This window comes from Cucurbita pepo, chromosome 2 (assembly GCF_057944985.1).
Source record: "Cucurbita pepo subsp. pepo isolate OVF chromosome 2, ASM5794498v1, whole genome shotgun sequence".
Classification (NCBI taxonomy): domain Eukaryota; kingdom Viridiplantae; phylum Streptophyta; class Magnoliopsida; order Cucurbitales; family Cucurbitaceae; genus Cucurbita; species Cucurbita pepo.
The window spans coordinates 12,875,851-12,891,602 of record NC_141799.1 but is presented as its reverse complement, the minus strand read 5'-3'; the positions used below and the strand labels follow the sequence as shown (position 1 = coordinate 12,891,602).

Here is a 15,752-nt window from a genome sequence, read left to right as displayed (position 1 = left end):
TGTACTAAATTTAACATGTAAAGGTTAATGTAACCGAACTTGAATCCGCCAGCAGATATTGTCCTCTGTCGGTTTTACCTTTCCGACTTTAAAACGGTCCGCTAGAAAAAAGTAAAAAAAAAAAAAAAAAAAATTTAGAACACAAAAGTTAGATTGAGAGATGAAAACTTTATTATAGTTTTGTTTGGAATGCATTTTAGATGCTGCAAGCACAGCCCTTGAACGTTTCAGTACCGCCGAAGCAGTGAAGTACCTGCAGTCACTGTCGGACGTTGGCTAAGTATCAAAACGGGGACGGATTGTGCCGCGCACTTGGCTCGATACGTTCCTTCCTTCTGGAACCCGCCCAATCTTCAGAATCTAATTTATAGAGATAATTGTGTGTGGAAATTCAGAACCGCCGGGAAGAGTACGGAAGTTCGGTTGCAGAACTCTGATATGAAATGGATCCAATTGAAGCAACAAAAGAGCTTTCGTTTCGTGTCGGTTTTTCCGGCCACAGCGGCCATCTCAGAGTCGAGCCTCTTTCAACTGTGGAGCGCTCCAGCCCTGTTAGATCGCTCCCGGATTTCATACTTGTAAGCAATTCTTTTTCGTAGTGTAGCCCTCGTGGAAACTTACAGTTAGTATGTGGCTGCATGCAGTTCATGGTTTTTTGAATTTCCGTTTAAAATTACTTTTAGGGTTTATCAACGTTATACCATTCTTCAGTTTTGAGTATTCGGTGTTCAGAATTTTTGTAATTTCGTGCTTATTGCAAGCCTGGTGTCACAATTTCACATAGCAGTTGAGGAAAAGAGGATCTTCAGTTCTTATTGCATAAAGGTTGAGAATGGGATTGAAGCAGGTCTCATACTCCCTTTCTTCTGTTTTTGTATTAGCTATTTCTCAATTTTTCTCTGTGGTGGAATTTCTTAATTTCTTAAGAATGTTTCCTGTCCCATGTATTTGTGTTTCTTTCCCTTCTCAAAGAAAGAGATGTTTCTTGCTAACCCAATTATTTGTAATTTTCCTTGTACCTGAAGGTTTGAATTCTTATCCTCACCTTGTAATGTTATTTTCTGAAAAATGTGACATTGCTTAATTACCACTAAGCATCAATTATGCACTGTGTTTATTTTTTATTTTTGGTTCAAATTCAGCCTCCCGCATTTCCTAAGGAAACTCCCGAAACAATAAAGGGCTACATAGAAGAGACTTATCTCCAGCCGAGGTTAGACCCTGATGAATTTTCCCCTGAAAAAGTGGGAAGACAGTGGGATTTTGATTGGTTTGAAATGGCAAAAGTATATTTGGATCCATCACAACCAAGATCAGTTGTGGTTCCCACTTGGGTGTTGCCATTTGAACGACCAAAGAAGGACGGAACAACTGGAGGGACATGGGAACCTTGTTCTGTGCAGGTACTGCTTGATTGTTCAATCTGCCATGCATGAAAAATGTTGGGTTAGCTATACTGAATTAAGATTGCTGCGATTATACGTTTCATGCATCTACGTTAAGTCAGTGATCTCGGCTATATTTTCTCATGACTGATTTTGCAATTGGACTAATTTCACTTTCAGGTGGATGTTTCTGAGTTAAATGTGGAAGCTCAAGAATCTGGTTCACAGCCACGCGTGCCAGGACCGGCAAAAGATTTTGTAAGGGGAAGCATAAATAATCGTCCTTTTCGACCTGGTGGTTTGGATGATTCCCAATCTGTTGATAGAATTCTTCCTGATGCAGCTTCAAATGGTGAGTGGGTTCAAGAAATTCTAAATGGTGGTCGTGCTCAGTTCGTTCCCCCTATTTTAAAGCAAGGATTGGACCTTGGTGATCTCAAGGTAGTTTCTCTTATCATTGAGAAATGCTGAACGAAATTCTAATAAGAGAGAATGTATTGACTTTCCTTATATTTATATTGCGCTATTTTTTTAACTTTCCCTTATTTTGTTCACAAGGAATATCCTAACTCGTGGAACGTTTATGAGGACCAAAGTTTATTCAAGACCTCACCAGTTGAAAATCTGGTTTGTTTTAATACCTTGGTTTCATTATAAAATGCTGAACAGTGTTTTTGTTTGTGGAGAATATATGTTGAAAACCCTCTTTAATAAGCATTGCTAATGGAGTTTCCTGTTTCTTTCTGACCTATCTGCTAATATCACAGCAGAAAGAATTGTCTGTACAATTTGATGATTTGTTCAAGAAGGCCTGGGAAGAGGAAGCCATAGTATCTGTGGAAGATGGTGTGTGTTCTGGTATTTGTAAACTGAAACACTATAAATTTAAATTGATGATCTCATCAACAAGAAGGTCTGTTTGACACTAAAATTGACATACAAGATTCTACCATATTTGTACGTCAAGTCCTTTTATTGAGTCTGGTTCAATATTGTTGGTTCTATTGATTTTCTTTTGGGTTGAATCAATTTCTTCCGCAGTAAATTTGGTTTAAGTTTTTCCTTTTTGCCTTCAAACTTATTCCAAAAATATTAGAATCAATTTCATTTTATGTCATCTTGAGTCTGTGCATTGGAAAGTAACCTTCATTTTTTGGGTTGAAAATATTAGCCTATTGGGTGTAATTATTTTCAGTCAACATGTTGGCTTAGGAAAATTCAAAACACAGCTTTTAAGACGGAAAATGAACTAACCAATATATTCTTGCTAGTTGCTAGTAGATGATTTGGGAGGTTGGTATGGTGGCTTGATAGAATCGTCTTGGAATATACTATTGCTGCAAGCATGAAACACTTGCATTAAGGAAAACTTTATTTAACGGGTGTATATTCTTTGAATGAAAGTATAGTTCTTGTTGTTTGACTCTCTTTCATTCTTTTGTTCTCTATTATTATGTTTGGAAAGGTGAATCACCAAAAGCAGAATCTATTAAGTTAGAAGTTCAAGTAAATCAGCTCGAAGGCACTAGCATTGCACCTGCATTGGAAAAATCTGTGTTGGATGAAATTTTGTCCCTTGATTCTGGAGGATTGTCATTAAGATCCGATCAAGCTACTGACGATGGTAGAGAACAGAAGAAGGAGGTAAGTAATGGTTTCAATCAACTTTACTTTTGTGCTTTCTGTTCCTTTCTCTTTGTCACTGTTTTTTGCGGTGATTGATAAGCAGGCTTGGGTTGTAGTTGGTGGTCGCGAAGAGATTTCTTTGCACTTCCATGAGCTTGTACCTGATATGGCCCTTGATTTTCCTTTCGAATTGGACACTTTTCAAAAGGAGGTAATTATTATTATTATTATTTTCTGAAGAAGGTACAAATTTCATTTCTATTGTAAGATATAGTAAGAACGTATGAACAAAAGATGCAATTTACTATGATGTGAAGTTATGTATGAAAGCAATTTTTCTTATATTTCATTGAGTAAAAAACAGTAATATGTATGTAAAAGAACCTCAATCATAGGTCGATAAAAGTAACGATCAAGTAATTTGCCTATGTCTATAAATGGAAGGAGAAATACAGCTATACAAATGTACAAGGAAATAAATAAATGGTTAAAAATCACGTTTTGGTCCCTGAACCTTCATGAAAGCAATAATTTAGTCCATGAACTTTGATTTTAACAATTTAGTTCCTATACCTTCAATTTTGTAACAATTTAGTCTTGAGCTTTAGTATGTAACAATTAGTAACTCTAATTTTGTAATGATCTAGTCCCTATCTTGAAAATTATTGTTAAGATTTCTGAAATCTCTTATATAGGTAGGCCAATAAATTAATTAGGGATCCTATATGTTTATAAGCTACGAAGTCTAAATTGTTATACAATAAAAATCAACATTTAGTTTTGATGATTTTTTTTTTGTGGCAAGGATTAAATTGTTACAAATTTGAAAGTACAAGGACTAAATTGTTATAATTTGAAAGTTCATGGACTAAATTAATGCTTTCTCGAAAGTTTAAGGACTAAAAGTGTTTTTTAACCTAAATAAAACTTTGATGACATGCATTCCTAGCTTAGAAATCAGTACCAAGGGTTGTTTGATGTAATGCCATGGTCAATATGTCTGCAACTTGTTATTGGGAAGGCACATGTCTTACATTTATTGTGTTGTTCTTACTCTTCTCTCTAATGAAATGACAATCTATCTCAACAGCTTCATTTGATTACGATGCACTGGATTTTTTTTGCAATAGGAATGATAGATTTTATTATCACACATTAATTCTATGACACCTTCTGTCTGGCTATAACTCAGAAAGTAGGCATTGTAACCTAATTCCTTCATATATTACTTGAGGTAATTATCTAAACTTAGCTTCAACACTACTTCAAACGCCAACTTGTTGCTCCATGCCACTAATTCCATCACATATAGATGCAAGACCTTAAAGTTGATTTATATTAATGATAAAGATAATAGATATTAGTGAGACATCATTTTCCTTCCATTCCTTCTGCCACCCAACAGAATTCCATATTTTAAGTACCTAATTATCTATCTTTTGGTGGTGCTGTTGGTACTTGGTATTATTTACTTTATGTAGTTCTCATAGTAATTATGACCTAAGATTTTTATTTGAAAGAGAAAAGGTCAACCAAATTTTTTTATTAGTTGTCGAATGAATAATTCATTTCTACTATTGTCTTGTGGTCATTACAGGCTATATATCATCTTGAAAAAGGGGATTCTGTATTTGTTGCTGCACATACATCAGCTGGAAAGACTGTTGTTGCGGAGTATGCATTTGCGCTAGCCACTAAAGTATGAAACGATACTTCCAATGTCACAAATACATATTTTTATGAACAACATAGTTGAGCCTAACACTGGTCCATGTACTCAAGTTTTTTTCATTTGTTTTCGAGCTTGCTTATACTATTATATTCTTAATGAATGCTAAGGTTTTATTTCTAATCTTAATGCCATACAGCACTGTACTAGGGCTGTATATACAGCTCCCATCAAAACCATCAGTAATCAGAAGTATCGGGATTTTTGTGGGAAATTTGATGTTGGACTTTTGACTGGCGATGTCAGCTTGAGGCCAGAGGCTTCTTGTCTTATAATGACAACCGAAATATTAAGGTCAATGCTTTATCGAGGTGCTGATATTATTCGTGATATTGAATGGGTAAAGGAGCTTATTATGTGCTAATCTTTTAAACTGTAATTACCTCCCTCTTTGAGGTCTTTTTTATTTAATTATTTATTTTTGTTGTAAATTTTAGTTTTATATAATATACTAACAAATTACTGCATTTACCTTTTCTACTTGCATGTATGGGGAGATAGGTAATATTTGATGAGGTGCACTATGTCAATGATGTTGAAAGAGGTGTTGTTTGGGAAGAAGTTATCATTATGCTTCCAAGGCATATCAATATTGTCCTTCTTTCAGCCACGGTATTGTTCTCCAGTTAATTATCTACAGATGTGAAGGTTACCTTGGGTGTGAGGGGAGCCAAAACGAGATATTCTTCTGTAATCTTACAGTTTATGATTTTTTTTAACTTTGAAAGCCACAATATTCTACAAATAAGTTATCCTAAAGTTATAGCATGTATGGACTGTAGTGCTTGTTAATCTGGCAGCATAAATGGACTTTTCACCGAGTGCTGATTATCTTCGATTTTAGGTTCCAAACACTATCGAATTTGCTGACTGGATTGGTAGGACGAAGCAAAAAAGAATTCATGTCACTGGGTAAGAAGAGATTTGAGATTTCTACTCCTGGCAGTCATACTTTGGGAGTTTTGGGGGTTCTTCGAGGGATGCTAAACTCAAGACCTCGCTTTTTTTTTTTTTTTTTTTTTTTGGTCCAAATTATTTTTCAATTATTCTGTTGATATTTATACTGAGGTTCTTTTCCCCTAGGGTTGACTGCATTTTCACTCCTTTTAGAATTTGTATACTTAATATTTTGTGTATCTTTTCATTCAAATCAATGAAAAATGTGTATCATGTTTAGAAAAAGCTCTAAATATGCAAAACAAGTTTTAAGAACAATTTGGAAAATACACGCACCTAAATATTTATGATGGGATTTATTTTTATTTTGTCCTTTTCTCTTCCGTGCTTGCTTTTATTTCGTGGATGCTATAAGATTTTTCTTTATGTAATTTCTAGTTAATTATCTTGACATTAATGGAATTCTTTTTACTGTTTGTCGTTATCAGGACTACCAAAAGACCGGTACCTCTGGAGCACTGCATATTTTATTCTGGTGAATCGTATAAAATATGTGAAAATGAAATTTTCTTATCTCATGGACTAAAAGCTGCCAAAGATGCATCCAAGAAAAAAACTTCAAGTGTTGCTAGCGGATCCCATGTTGGGGCTTCAGCATCAAATGATGGAGCAAGGAATCGAAAAAATGAAAGCTTTAATCGAAGCAAACAGAATAAGCATTCAGGTTCCCAGAATTTAGGGAACTTTTCAGGAACAAGTTGGGGAAATCAAAAGAATGGAGATAGCCAAAACAATTGGGGATCAAGGAGATCAGATGCTTCTTCGTGGTTGTTACTTATTAATAAGCTCTCAAAGAAATCTCTATTACCCGTATGCACTCTAAAACCATTCTCACACATATTTGTGATTTGTATATGTCCAAAGTCTAGCCAATCACGACAAAAGGTTTCTTTCTTGTGCACGGATTGTGTCAATTTTCACATTGAAAGTTCTTGTTTTGCTGATTTTTTTAGATAGTGTGTGGCCTTTTTTTTTTTTAATTTTAAACAGTAATTTTTAAAATTTTTTTAATAAATTAATTTCTACTAACACATTTTTGGCTGCTATTCATGCCATGTACAGGTGGTTATATTTTGCTTCTCAAAAAATCGTTGTGATAAATCAGCCGATAGTATCTACAGTATTGACCTCACTAGTAGTTCTGAGAAAAGCGAAATTCGCGTCTTTTGTGACAAAGCCTTTTCGCGTTTAAAGGGATCTGACAGAACCTTACCCCAGGTTTGGTATATTGGATGTTTTACTGATTAATTAATTATTCAATCAAATTTTATGCAATGTAATAACAAGGTAACATATACAGATTGTTAGAGTTCAAGGACTTCTTCATAGAGGGATAGGAGTGCATCATGCAGGTCTTCTTCCAATTGTTAAAGAAGTTGTTGAAATGCTATTTTGTCGTGGCGTGATAAAGGTAAAGTTGTCTCTAATGAACCTCATTTTTTATTTTAACTTTATTTTATGTTGCTTTTATTTGATAAGTGATAACCAGTCACATTTGCATCCTGAGAGTTTACAGTAGTCATTTGTACTAACTAAATTGATTAGATACAATGGAGTTCAAGTGATAATGGTAGGTCTATGCTTATCTCTATCTTTGTTGCAGGTTTTGTTTTCAACAGAAACGTTTGCAATGGGAGTTAATGCGCCAGCAAGAACGGTGGGTGCCATTGATCATCATGGATTGTAATTGAAAAACATTATTACAGATAGTAGGTTTGCCGTGAGCTGCTATGTCTTCAAAATCAAGTTTGTTTCATGTGTTGGGTTGATTTTCTTTTGTCAATAGTTAATGGTATCAATCTTTTTTTCTCAAGTTAGTTTCATTTGTATACTATCATATATCTAACATGAAAGCGAATTTGGGCTGTTGGAACCACTGTAATTTTTCACTCAATTCACAATCTAGTTGTTTATTTTTGGGTTGTTGTTTAGCTAATATTCATCTTTCTTGTCGAAATATGTGAAAACATGGTCAAGAATCAAGATAGGGAAGACTTGTTGCTTTTCTATGTTAATGCTTCACTCCTTTTTTTTAGCCGGGACAGTTATTGACAGTATGTTGCTTAGCTCATATGAATGATTGACTTGCATCTTTTTTGAACAAAAAGCAAACTTTTCATTCATCTTATAACTTATATCTGACCTCTAAGGATTACTTACAGGTTGTTTTTGACACTTTAAGGAAGTTTGATGGGAAGGAGTTTAGGCAGTTATTACCAGGGGAATATACCCAAATGGCAGGTCGTGCTGGTAGAAGGGGGTTGGATAAAATTGGCACTGTCATTGTAATGTGTCGTGACGAGATTCCAGAAGAGAAGGATTTGAAGCGCGTGATAGTTGGAAGTGCTACCAAGCTTGAATCTCAATTCCGTTTGACGTATATTATGATCCTACATCTTCTTCGAGTGGAAGAGCTAAAGGTATGTTATAATGCTTTGGGAAAAGGTTCTCTCTCATAGATTTAGAATAAGGCGTCAAAAAGGATCTCTTGGGAAGCAAGGTGGCACACATAAAGTGTAATGACCCTAGATTTCTACTTACTTAGAGTCGCTACCGTCATTATAATGTAATTATTCTGTGCGGAAGTAGGGTTTAAACTTTATCATAAAACATAAACTTCATCTTAAAACACTGCCATGGACTTACGTGTTCGAAAACATTTGTAAAATGACACAATGAAATTCTAAATGAAATAAATAAGCGTTAAAATTAAACACACCATATTCTAACCTAAGTCTAAGAAAAACACAACTACCCTATGCATGTGCCATGGTCTCCATGACAGTATTTTAAGATGATGTTTATATTTCATGAAGAAGTTTAAATGTTTATTTCCACGTAGAAATGATTATCTAGCTACTCTAGGTAAGAAGAAATCTAGGGTCGTTTCATAAGGTGTTTATTTATTTTTTATTTACTTCTAATTTTTTTAAAAAAAATTTAACATACATCTAAATATCTATCTATCTATATATATAATATAATTTTGTATGAAAACAAAACCTCAAGAAACAAAAGCAGTCCTCCCTTTTTTGTTCACTGTGCTTAAAGTCCAAAGCACTGATGAGCTTTAGTGTGCTTCACATTAAAAAAGTATTAACATTTCTAGTTAGGTTAATATTTTAATCAGAAGAACTTGTTAAGACGTTTTCTTATCAACAACGGGAATTTTTTTATCGCATAGTTAAATGTTTTGGTTGTGAGCGGCAGAGCATTTTTGTTGATTGTTGTTAAAATTTCTTCCTTCTCCATATTGTTAATTCTGGAGTGTTTTGGTGCACTGTTCAAACTTCTCTCTTAGTAGTTTTGTTGATCTAACATGTTGTTGGTAATCATTCCTACAGGTAGAAGACATGTTAAAAAGAAGTTTTGCTGAATTCCATGCACAGAAGAAACTCCCTGAAAAGCAGCAACTTTTAATGCGAAAGCTAGCTCAACCTACGAGAACTGTAGAGTATGTTTGCAGTGATGATATATAGTAGTCTCTTATGGTTAACATGTTACTCTCTGAATTCTTATTTGGACTAGCTTGTGCAAACTTCAACTATTCTCATAGGACAAGTGTCTATAACCCTGGAACATTTGGTTGCCAAATAAATTTTTGAGACATTAAATCATAGGTAGATAGCCACTATGATTGAATCCATTCTCTTTAAGCACTTTACTTCATACAATGGTCGTTATTGACTACTAAGCCAACCTATGATAGTTGCGTAGGTTAGAACTATGATTATGGCCCTTTTTGGAGGTGAATAGATTAAATAAAGAAGGGGAATTAATGAAATTGGCAGAGGAGGAAGTAATAAGCAGACTAAGCAAGTGGAAAAAACTTTCTCCTCTCACAAGGAGAGTTTCTTTAGTATTCACGACTCCATTAATAGGATTATCTATCACCTATTCTATCTTTTGATTCGTCTTGTTTTATCTTTTACTTTCATACGTTGTGCTATTTGAAAGATGTGATGGGTCAAAAAGTGAGAAGGGAGTTGGAAAAAATTGGTTTAGGAGAAGACTGGAAGGAAAGGAATAGCATGGAGTATGACAGTCCATTATAAAATCCTAAAGTTCAGACTGAAGAGGGGTGAATCAATGTTTTTCAGCCATTGAAATTAGGCTTGATCTGCTTGAATGTAATGGTGGGAGGAAAAATTAATAGGACAAATTGATTCTAATCAGGATATTTAAATATTTCCTTATTCTTGTTACGAATGCATTGTGATGAACAATGTGGGAGTTGATATCGCTTTGCCTCTTTGCTATATGCAAAGCAGCAGGATCTGGGGCTGCTTATCTTCCAGTTGCTGAGGGGTTATCTTTTTAATGCTATGCTTTTTACATTTATCCTTCGGCACCACTCAGGACTAGTATCTTTTGGGAGAATATAGACTTTCAAGTAGGTAATGGATACAGAACTTCCGGACTCTGGGTCCGTTCCGAAGGAATTCTAGAATTATCTAGCTTCTAGCTTTCTACTACCTGTCTAAACTCCCCACCTCGCATCACAACTTTTATGCTCATTACCCTACCCGTGCAACCCATCGTTATTATTCTGTTATTAACATAATTTAATTTACCTTTAAAGACTTCTACACCCTTCTCTTATGATGATATCTCAACCCATGTTTTTCCATTTTGCTTGGTTCCCTTCGGCCACCTTGGAGCTTATTTGAAGCAAGTAGAGGGTTTGCCGTTGCTATCAAAATAATAGTTGAATCTTATTAAAAAAATCAAAATAATAGTTGAAACCTTATTGTCATACACCTATCTCACGCAAGTAGAGGGTTTGCCGTTGCTATCAAAATAATAGTTGAATCTTATTAAAAAAATCAAAATAATAGTTGAAACCTTATTGTCATACACCTATCTCACGTTTCTAGGAAAAGGACGGGCTCCATACCGTCATTGATGGGTCCTGTTTCATGTTTCCAGTATATCATTCTAATAGTTTAAGTTATGTAATGTATTAAGGTGGTTCAGATTTTTTGTATTTCGTTTGTTATAATTTCGAAGTCTTTGGGCATGAATAAATAATTGATGGCTCTTACAAATTCGAACAAACGCATAATTAAATGGCTCATAAATCTGTTTGCTGCCTGTAGATGTATTAAAGGTGAGCCAGCCATTGAGGAATACTACGATTTATATGCTGAAGCTGAGAAGAATAGCAACCAGATCTCAGAAGCAGTCATGCAATCGTCTGCAATTCAACAATTTCTTACTCCGGGAAGAGTGGTCGTCGTAAAATCACAATCTGTGAGTGTTTATGAGAATATTCACATAAATGTAATTGATGTGATGTGAACTTCCATTTATATTACATTTTCACCTTGGATTTTAAAAAATATTTTTATGGCTAATCAGTATATGATATCATAGGGACTAAACCCAATTTTACTATTACCAGGACAAAGATCACCTACTTTCAGTCATTGTCAAAGCCCTTCCCATGGCTAGCAGGCAGTATATTGTTCTGGTGCTAAAACCTGATTCACCACCTGTCCAAAGTTCCTCCAGTGATGATTCAGACAAGAAAAAAGAGGATTTTCCCCAAGGTTACTTTATGGTACCAAAGTCAAAACGTGGCCTTGAAAATGATTATTATTCTCCATCTACACGTAAAGGATCCGGTATTGTGAATATAAGATTACCACATGCTGGTGCAGCGGCAGGAGTAAGTTATGAGGTTAGAGGAGTTGATGCCAAAGAATTTTTGTGCGTGTGCAATAAAAAGATACAATTAAACCCAGGTAGGCTTCTTGAAGATGTAAACAATGTTGCTTACTCCCAGACAGTTCAACAACTTTTGGATATTAAATCTGATGGGAAGTTTCCTCCAGCCCTCGATCCGTTAAAAGGTAGCATCTTCATTACCTTTCTATTAACACGACAAACAATATTAAGCAGTGGTAAATCACTTGACATATTGTGCATTCATTCATATTCAACAGATATGTAACTTTTGGATGCACGCATTTCTTGATGAACTATGCATATTTCTCTGTTACAGTTAAGTTAGCTACATTCGCCCCTTTCGTTTGATCGAAGTTCAAGCTAACTAACTAAGAAGCCTGAACATCCTATTTTAAGATGAGTGTCGTACCAGAGATTTGCTAGACAGACGGAATTAGACATGCTCTTGAGATATCTCAGATACCTGGTTTAGTATCTTTTAGTTTTTCTTTTCCAAATTTCAGAGTACATGTTGCAACCACGTTCTTAAGACACGGTGGGTTTTGCGGAGAAAATGAAGAAAAGTATTAAAAAAGTATTAAAAAACCAAGATATGAGTGTCCTTTTTCAAAACTAGTAATATTAACATCAAGGAACCAAGTAGTTGTTAAATAAAACATTTATCCATAGAAACTAAGTATCTGTTTAGGAAAGGTGTTTGTGTTTTTTCAGACAGTTATTCACAAATTTTGCCAATTGGGAGTCCTTTTCGCAATATTTACGACACTTATCTTCTTGGTGCTCCCGTCCGTCATAAGGATTTTTGTAACTACTGCTTTTCACACCCTTTTTGCCAATTGGGATGCTTTCTTTAACCCCTTTGTCTTTCAGGGATATCTCATCTTCTCGTTTTGTACATTCCCCTTTTTTGTGATCGATCTACATCTCGTTTCTTATTAAGATAAAAAATAGTTGATTGGGTCTCTCCTATCCCTTGGTTGTTATATCTTTATTGAGATTAGTTAGAATTTCAGTGTAAATTCATATATGGTGATAGTCTTTTGGTATAGGTTGTTCTGGTTTATTGGCTTTTAGTTGGGGTATTCTTTTGTACGTTGTATTTTGGGTTGGTTTTCTTTGTCGTTCTTTGTCGTATGCTTGTTGACTAAAGAAGCATAGACACTTTAGTTTGGATGACATGTTAAAACTCGAACACTTGTTGGATCTTCCATCGTTTGATCCTTGTTGGACACTTGTTAGCACATAAAACATGCATTATATACTTTACTAGTTGTACAAAATAAATATTAGTTCGTGACTTGTTAAAGATGTATTAAGCGTAATAGTAGACATAAATATTAATATAGGGAATAATAACAAAATTTAAGAGCTTAATACATCAAACTCAATTTGTAGCATATGAATATATAAGCTTATTGGCCTTAAATTTTCTTGGTATAAAAACTATAGGTATATTTATAAAAATGTATATTTAATAAGCATGTCCATACCCTATCCTAAATTATTAGAAACTAATGTGTTCAAGTACATGATCGTGAGTTCATGTCCCGTCTCTGTATCCATGCTTCTTGTGTTGTTGAGAAAAGAACTTTATAAAGTAATTTGTGTCGCTTCTCAAAGGAACTTAGAGAAAGCCACTTTCGGGAAACATGTCGGTCTCTTGAGAACCTTTGCATGCTACTCTGTCATTTATTCACATGCTCGTATCTCGAGCATAATTAAAACTCAAGGGTACCTAGTTATTTATCAAGTGATTAACTCGTCTACAATGGCGATTCCTTGCAACATGCCATTGAGGTATCAATGCATTTATGCGAAGTACGTTATCACCGTGCAAATCATTGTACATTTATTTTCTGTTATCATTTAAGAAAGTTATAGAATACATATTTTAAGTATTCATCTACTTCTACTTATGCTTACTTTATAATGGCGATTCCTTTTTAGACTTGAAGTTAAAAGATGTGAATCTTGTGGAGGCATACAAGGGTTGGACTGACTTAGTGCTAAAGATGGTAGCTAACAAATGCCATGGCTGTATAAAACTGGGGGAACACCTGAAATTAGCATCAGAGATAAAGAAACACAAAGAGGAAGTCAATAACCTTAAGTTTCAAATGTCCGACGAAGCACTTCAACAAATGCCCGATTTTCAGGGCCGGGTAGTTATTATTATTTTTTTTTTCTGGATATATAGTGTTTTTTTAATCTTGATTTATTATTTGAGTTAGATATATGGTTTATATCTGCAGCAGCATTCTAAAATTTCGGTTTGCGTGACAGATTGACGTTTTAAAGGAAATTGGCTGTATAAATGCTGACCTGGTTGTTCAAATCAAAGGACGTGTTGCTTGCGAGATGAACTCTGGGGAGGAGTTGATCTGTACAGAGTGTTTATTTGAGAATCAATTGGATGACCTCGAACCAGAAGAAGCAGTGGCGTTAATGTCTGCTTTCGTGTTCCAGCAGAGAAATACTTCCGAACCTTCCCTTACCCCGAAGCTGTCTATGGCTAAAAAAAGGTACATGTTTCTGTACTTTTTTTCCAAAATAAAAACAAATAAATAGTATTTTTAAAATATAAAAAAAGGGTGGTCTAAGGATCCTACATTAGATAGCCCATTTGAATTTTTTAGGTCCCTTTAAATTGAAAAAAGATCAGAAGAGGCGATTGGAACTTAATTCATCAACCTTAGAAAACTTGAAAGAATTTATTGTGGTGGTTGACCTGACAAAAGTAGAATGCCCATATTATTGTCAATGTTTTTTTGGATCTAAGAATCATTAATTTTTGTACTAAGAATGTAAGAACGTGACATGAAGCCCTCGGAAGTTCGAATGGAGCCAAGTTTGGTCCATGTGTCACCCTGATATCTCGAGGGGCAAAATGTTGGGTTCCAAACTCACCCGAACCGAGCCAAGTTTTTCGAAATTTGCTTCGTCTGTTGTTGCTCTCATTCTCTTAACTACTTTATTTGCAATCAAAATGGCATCAAGGATGTAAAGGCTCCTTGGTTCACTACAATATTCTTTTGAACATCATTCCTAAACTTTATTGCTATCCCCTCAGCTATGACCGTGTAGAGACAAATTAGGCTTCTTTGGCAACACAAGGTTTTGCTGACAATTTCATGAACTTATATGAACATGATTATTAAATATGTAATTCTCTGCCTATGCCAAGTACTGGTTTCATTCTCATTTCTGGAGTCCTTAAACTTAAGCTGTGTAAATAATAAAACGTCGAATATGCTGCGATTGTCCGTATAAACTTTTTAAGAAATGAGAAGGTGATCTTGGAAATGTATTTTTATCAGATTGTACGAGACAGCTATACGACTTGGAAAGCTTCAAGCCCAGTTCAGACTCCCAGTGGATTGCGAGGAGTACGCTCGAGACAATCTCAAGTTCGGTCTTGTCGAAGTAGTCTACGAATGGGCAAAAGTAACCATTTCTCCGCTAGATGTTAATCGAACCTCTAGTTTTGCTTTTGTTTTCTAGGCCTCTCAGCCCTGCATGTTTTTTCCAATTGTGCAGGGAACTCCATTTGCAGATATTTGTGAGCTCACAGATGTTCCTGAAGGCATGATAGTGAGAACTATAGTCAGATTGGACGAAACGTGCCGAGAATTCAAAAACGCAGCGGCGATTATGGGTAATTCTGCACTGCATAAGAAGATGGAGACTGCGTCGAATGCTATAAAGCGCGATATCGTGTTTTCTGCTAGTTTGTACATCACCGGACTCTGAAATGGCCAATTCTAAGGTATGTTGCCTCTTGAATTCATGAAATTACATGAGTCAATTCAGAATAGAATTTTGAACTATAGTAGGCATAGAGTTTTGTACATTATCATGTACTCTTTTTGTTAGTTAGAAAAGTGTCGAGAGAAAACAAGATGATCAGTTCAATGATACGAGCCTATAAGTTTTCATCTGCCTTCTATTAGTTCATGATCATCACTTCAAATTATTAGCAAATTAATTTTTGCCTAGCTTATATCTCCCCGAGGAAGCTCTAAGGTTTAAAATCTTTAAATCTCGTGCAACGATTGAAGAAGAATATTCTCTTCTTTGGGTTTTTCCTTTCGGGCTTTCTTTTAAAGTTTTTAAAACGCGTCTACTAGGAAGAGGATTCCACACCCCTTATAAAAAATGTTTTGTTCTCTCCAACCGATGTGGAATCTTACAATTCATCCACTTCTGGGCCCAGCATCCTTGCTGGCACACCACCTCATGTCCACTCCCCTTTGGGTCTTAGCCTCCTCGCTAGTACATTACTGGCTCTAATACCATTTGTAACGGTCCAAGCTCACTATTAGTAGATATTGTCCTCTTTGGACTTTTCCTTTCGGGGTTCTCTT

General features: G+C 35.2%; 1 protein-coding gene across 4 annotated transcripts; it reads left to right on the top strand.

The window, feature by feature from the left end:
• Nucleotides 1-193: 193 nt before the first annotated feature.
• LOC111788753 (RNA helicase, ATP-dependent, SK12/DOB1 protein) lies at nucleotides 194-15,325 on the top strand. 4 transcript variants are annotated; one of them, XM_087121737.1, is made up of 23 exons: nucleotides 194-578; nucleotides 1,143-1,403; nucleotides 1,566-1,826; nucleotides 1,944-2,012; nucleotides 2,156-2,231; nucleotides 2,851-3,029; nucleotides 3,115-3,222; nucleotides 4,609-4,710; nucleotides 4,880-5,080; nucleotides 5,242-5,352; nucleotides 5,585-5,652; nucleotides 6,126-6,507; nucleotides 6,760-6,915; nucleotides 6,998-7,108; nucleotides 7,301-7,354; nucleotides 7,860-8,117; nucleotides 9,042-9,151; nucleotides 10,797-10,950; nucleotides 11,102-11,552; nucleotides 13,336-13,550; nucleotides 13,672-13,910; nucleotides 14,706-14,832; nucleotides 14,926-15,325. In XM_087121737.1, the coding sequence occupies exons 1-23, from the start codon at nucleotides 444-446 to the stop codon at nucleotides 15,136-15,138; spliced, it is 4,041 nt and encodes a 1,346-aa protein (XP_086977863.1). In that variant the 5' UTR covers nucleotides 194-443; the 3' UTR covers nucleotides 15,139-15,325. The 4 variants fall into 4 exon arrangements, with proteins under 4 accessions (XP_086977863.1, XP_086977860.1, XP_086977861.1 ...); XM_087121734.1 differs by having other exon boundaries at nucleotides 2,156-2,243; XM_087121735.1 differs by having other exon boundaries at nucleotides 2,153-2,231.
• Nucleotides 15,326-15,752: the final 427 nt, after the last annotated feature.

Excerpts from the sequence above, each read along its gene's own strand:
- LOC111788753 (XM_087121733.1), top strand. The coding sequence starts at position 444 with ATGGATCCAATTGAAGCAACAAAAGAGCTTTCGTTTCGTGTCGGTTTT. Across the intron at positions 2,244-2,850 it reads GGAAGATGGTGTGTGTTCTG|GTGAATCACCAAAAGCAGAA; the intron begins GTATTTGTAAAC and ends ATGTTTGGAAAG. Across the intron at positions 14,833-14,925 it reads TAGTCTACGAATGGGCAAAA|GGAACTCCATTTGCAGATAT; the intron begins GTAACCATTTCT and ends CCAATTGTGCAG.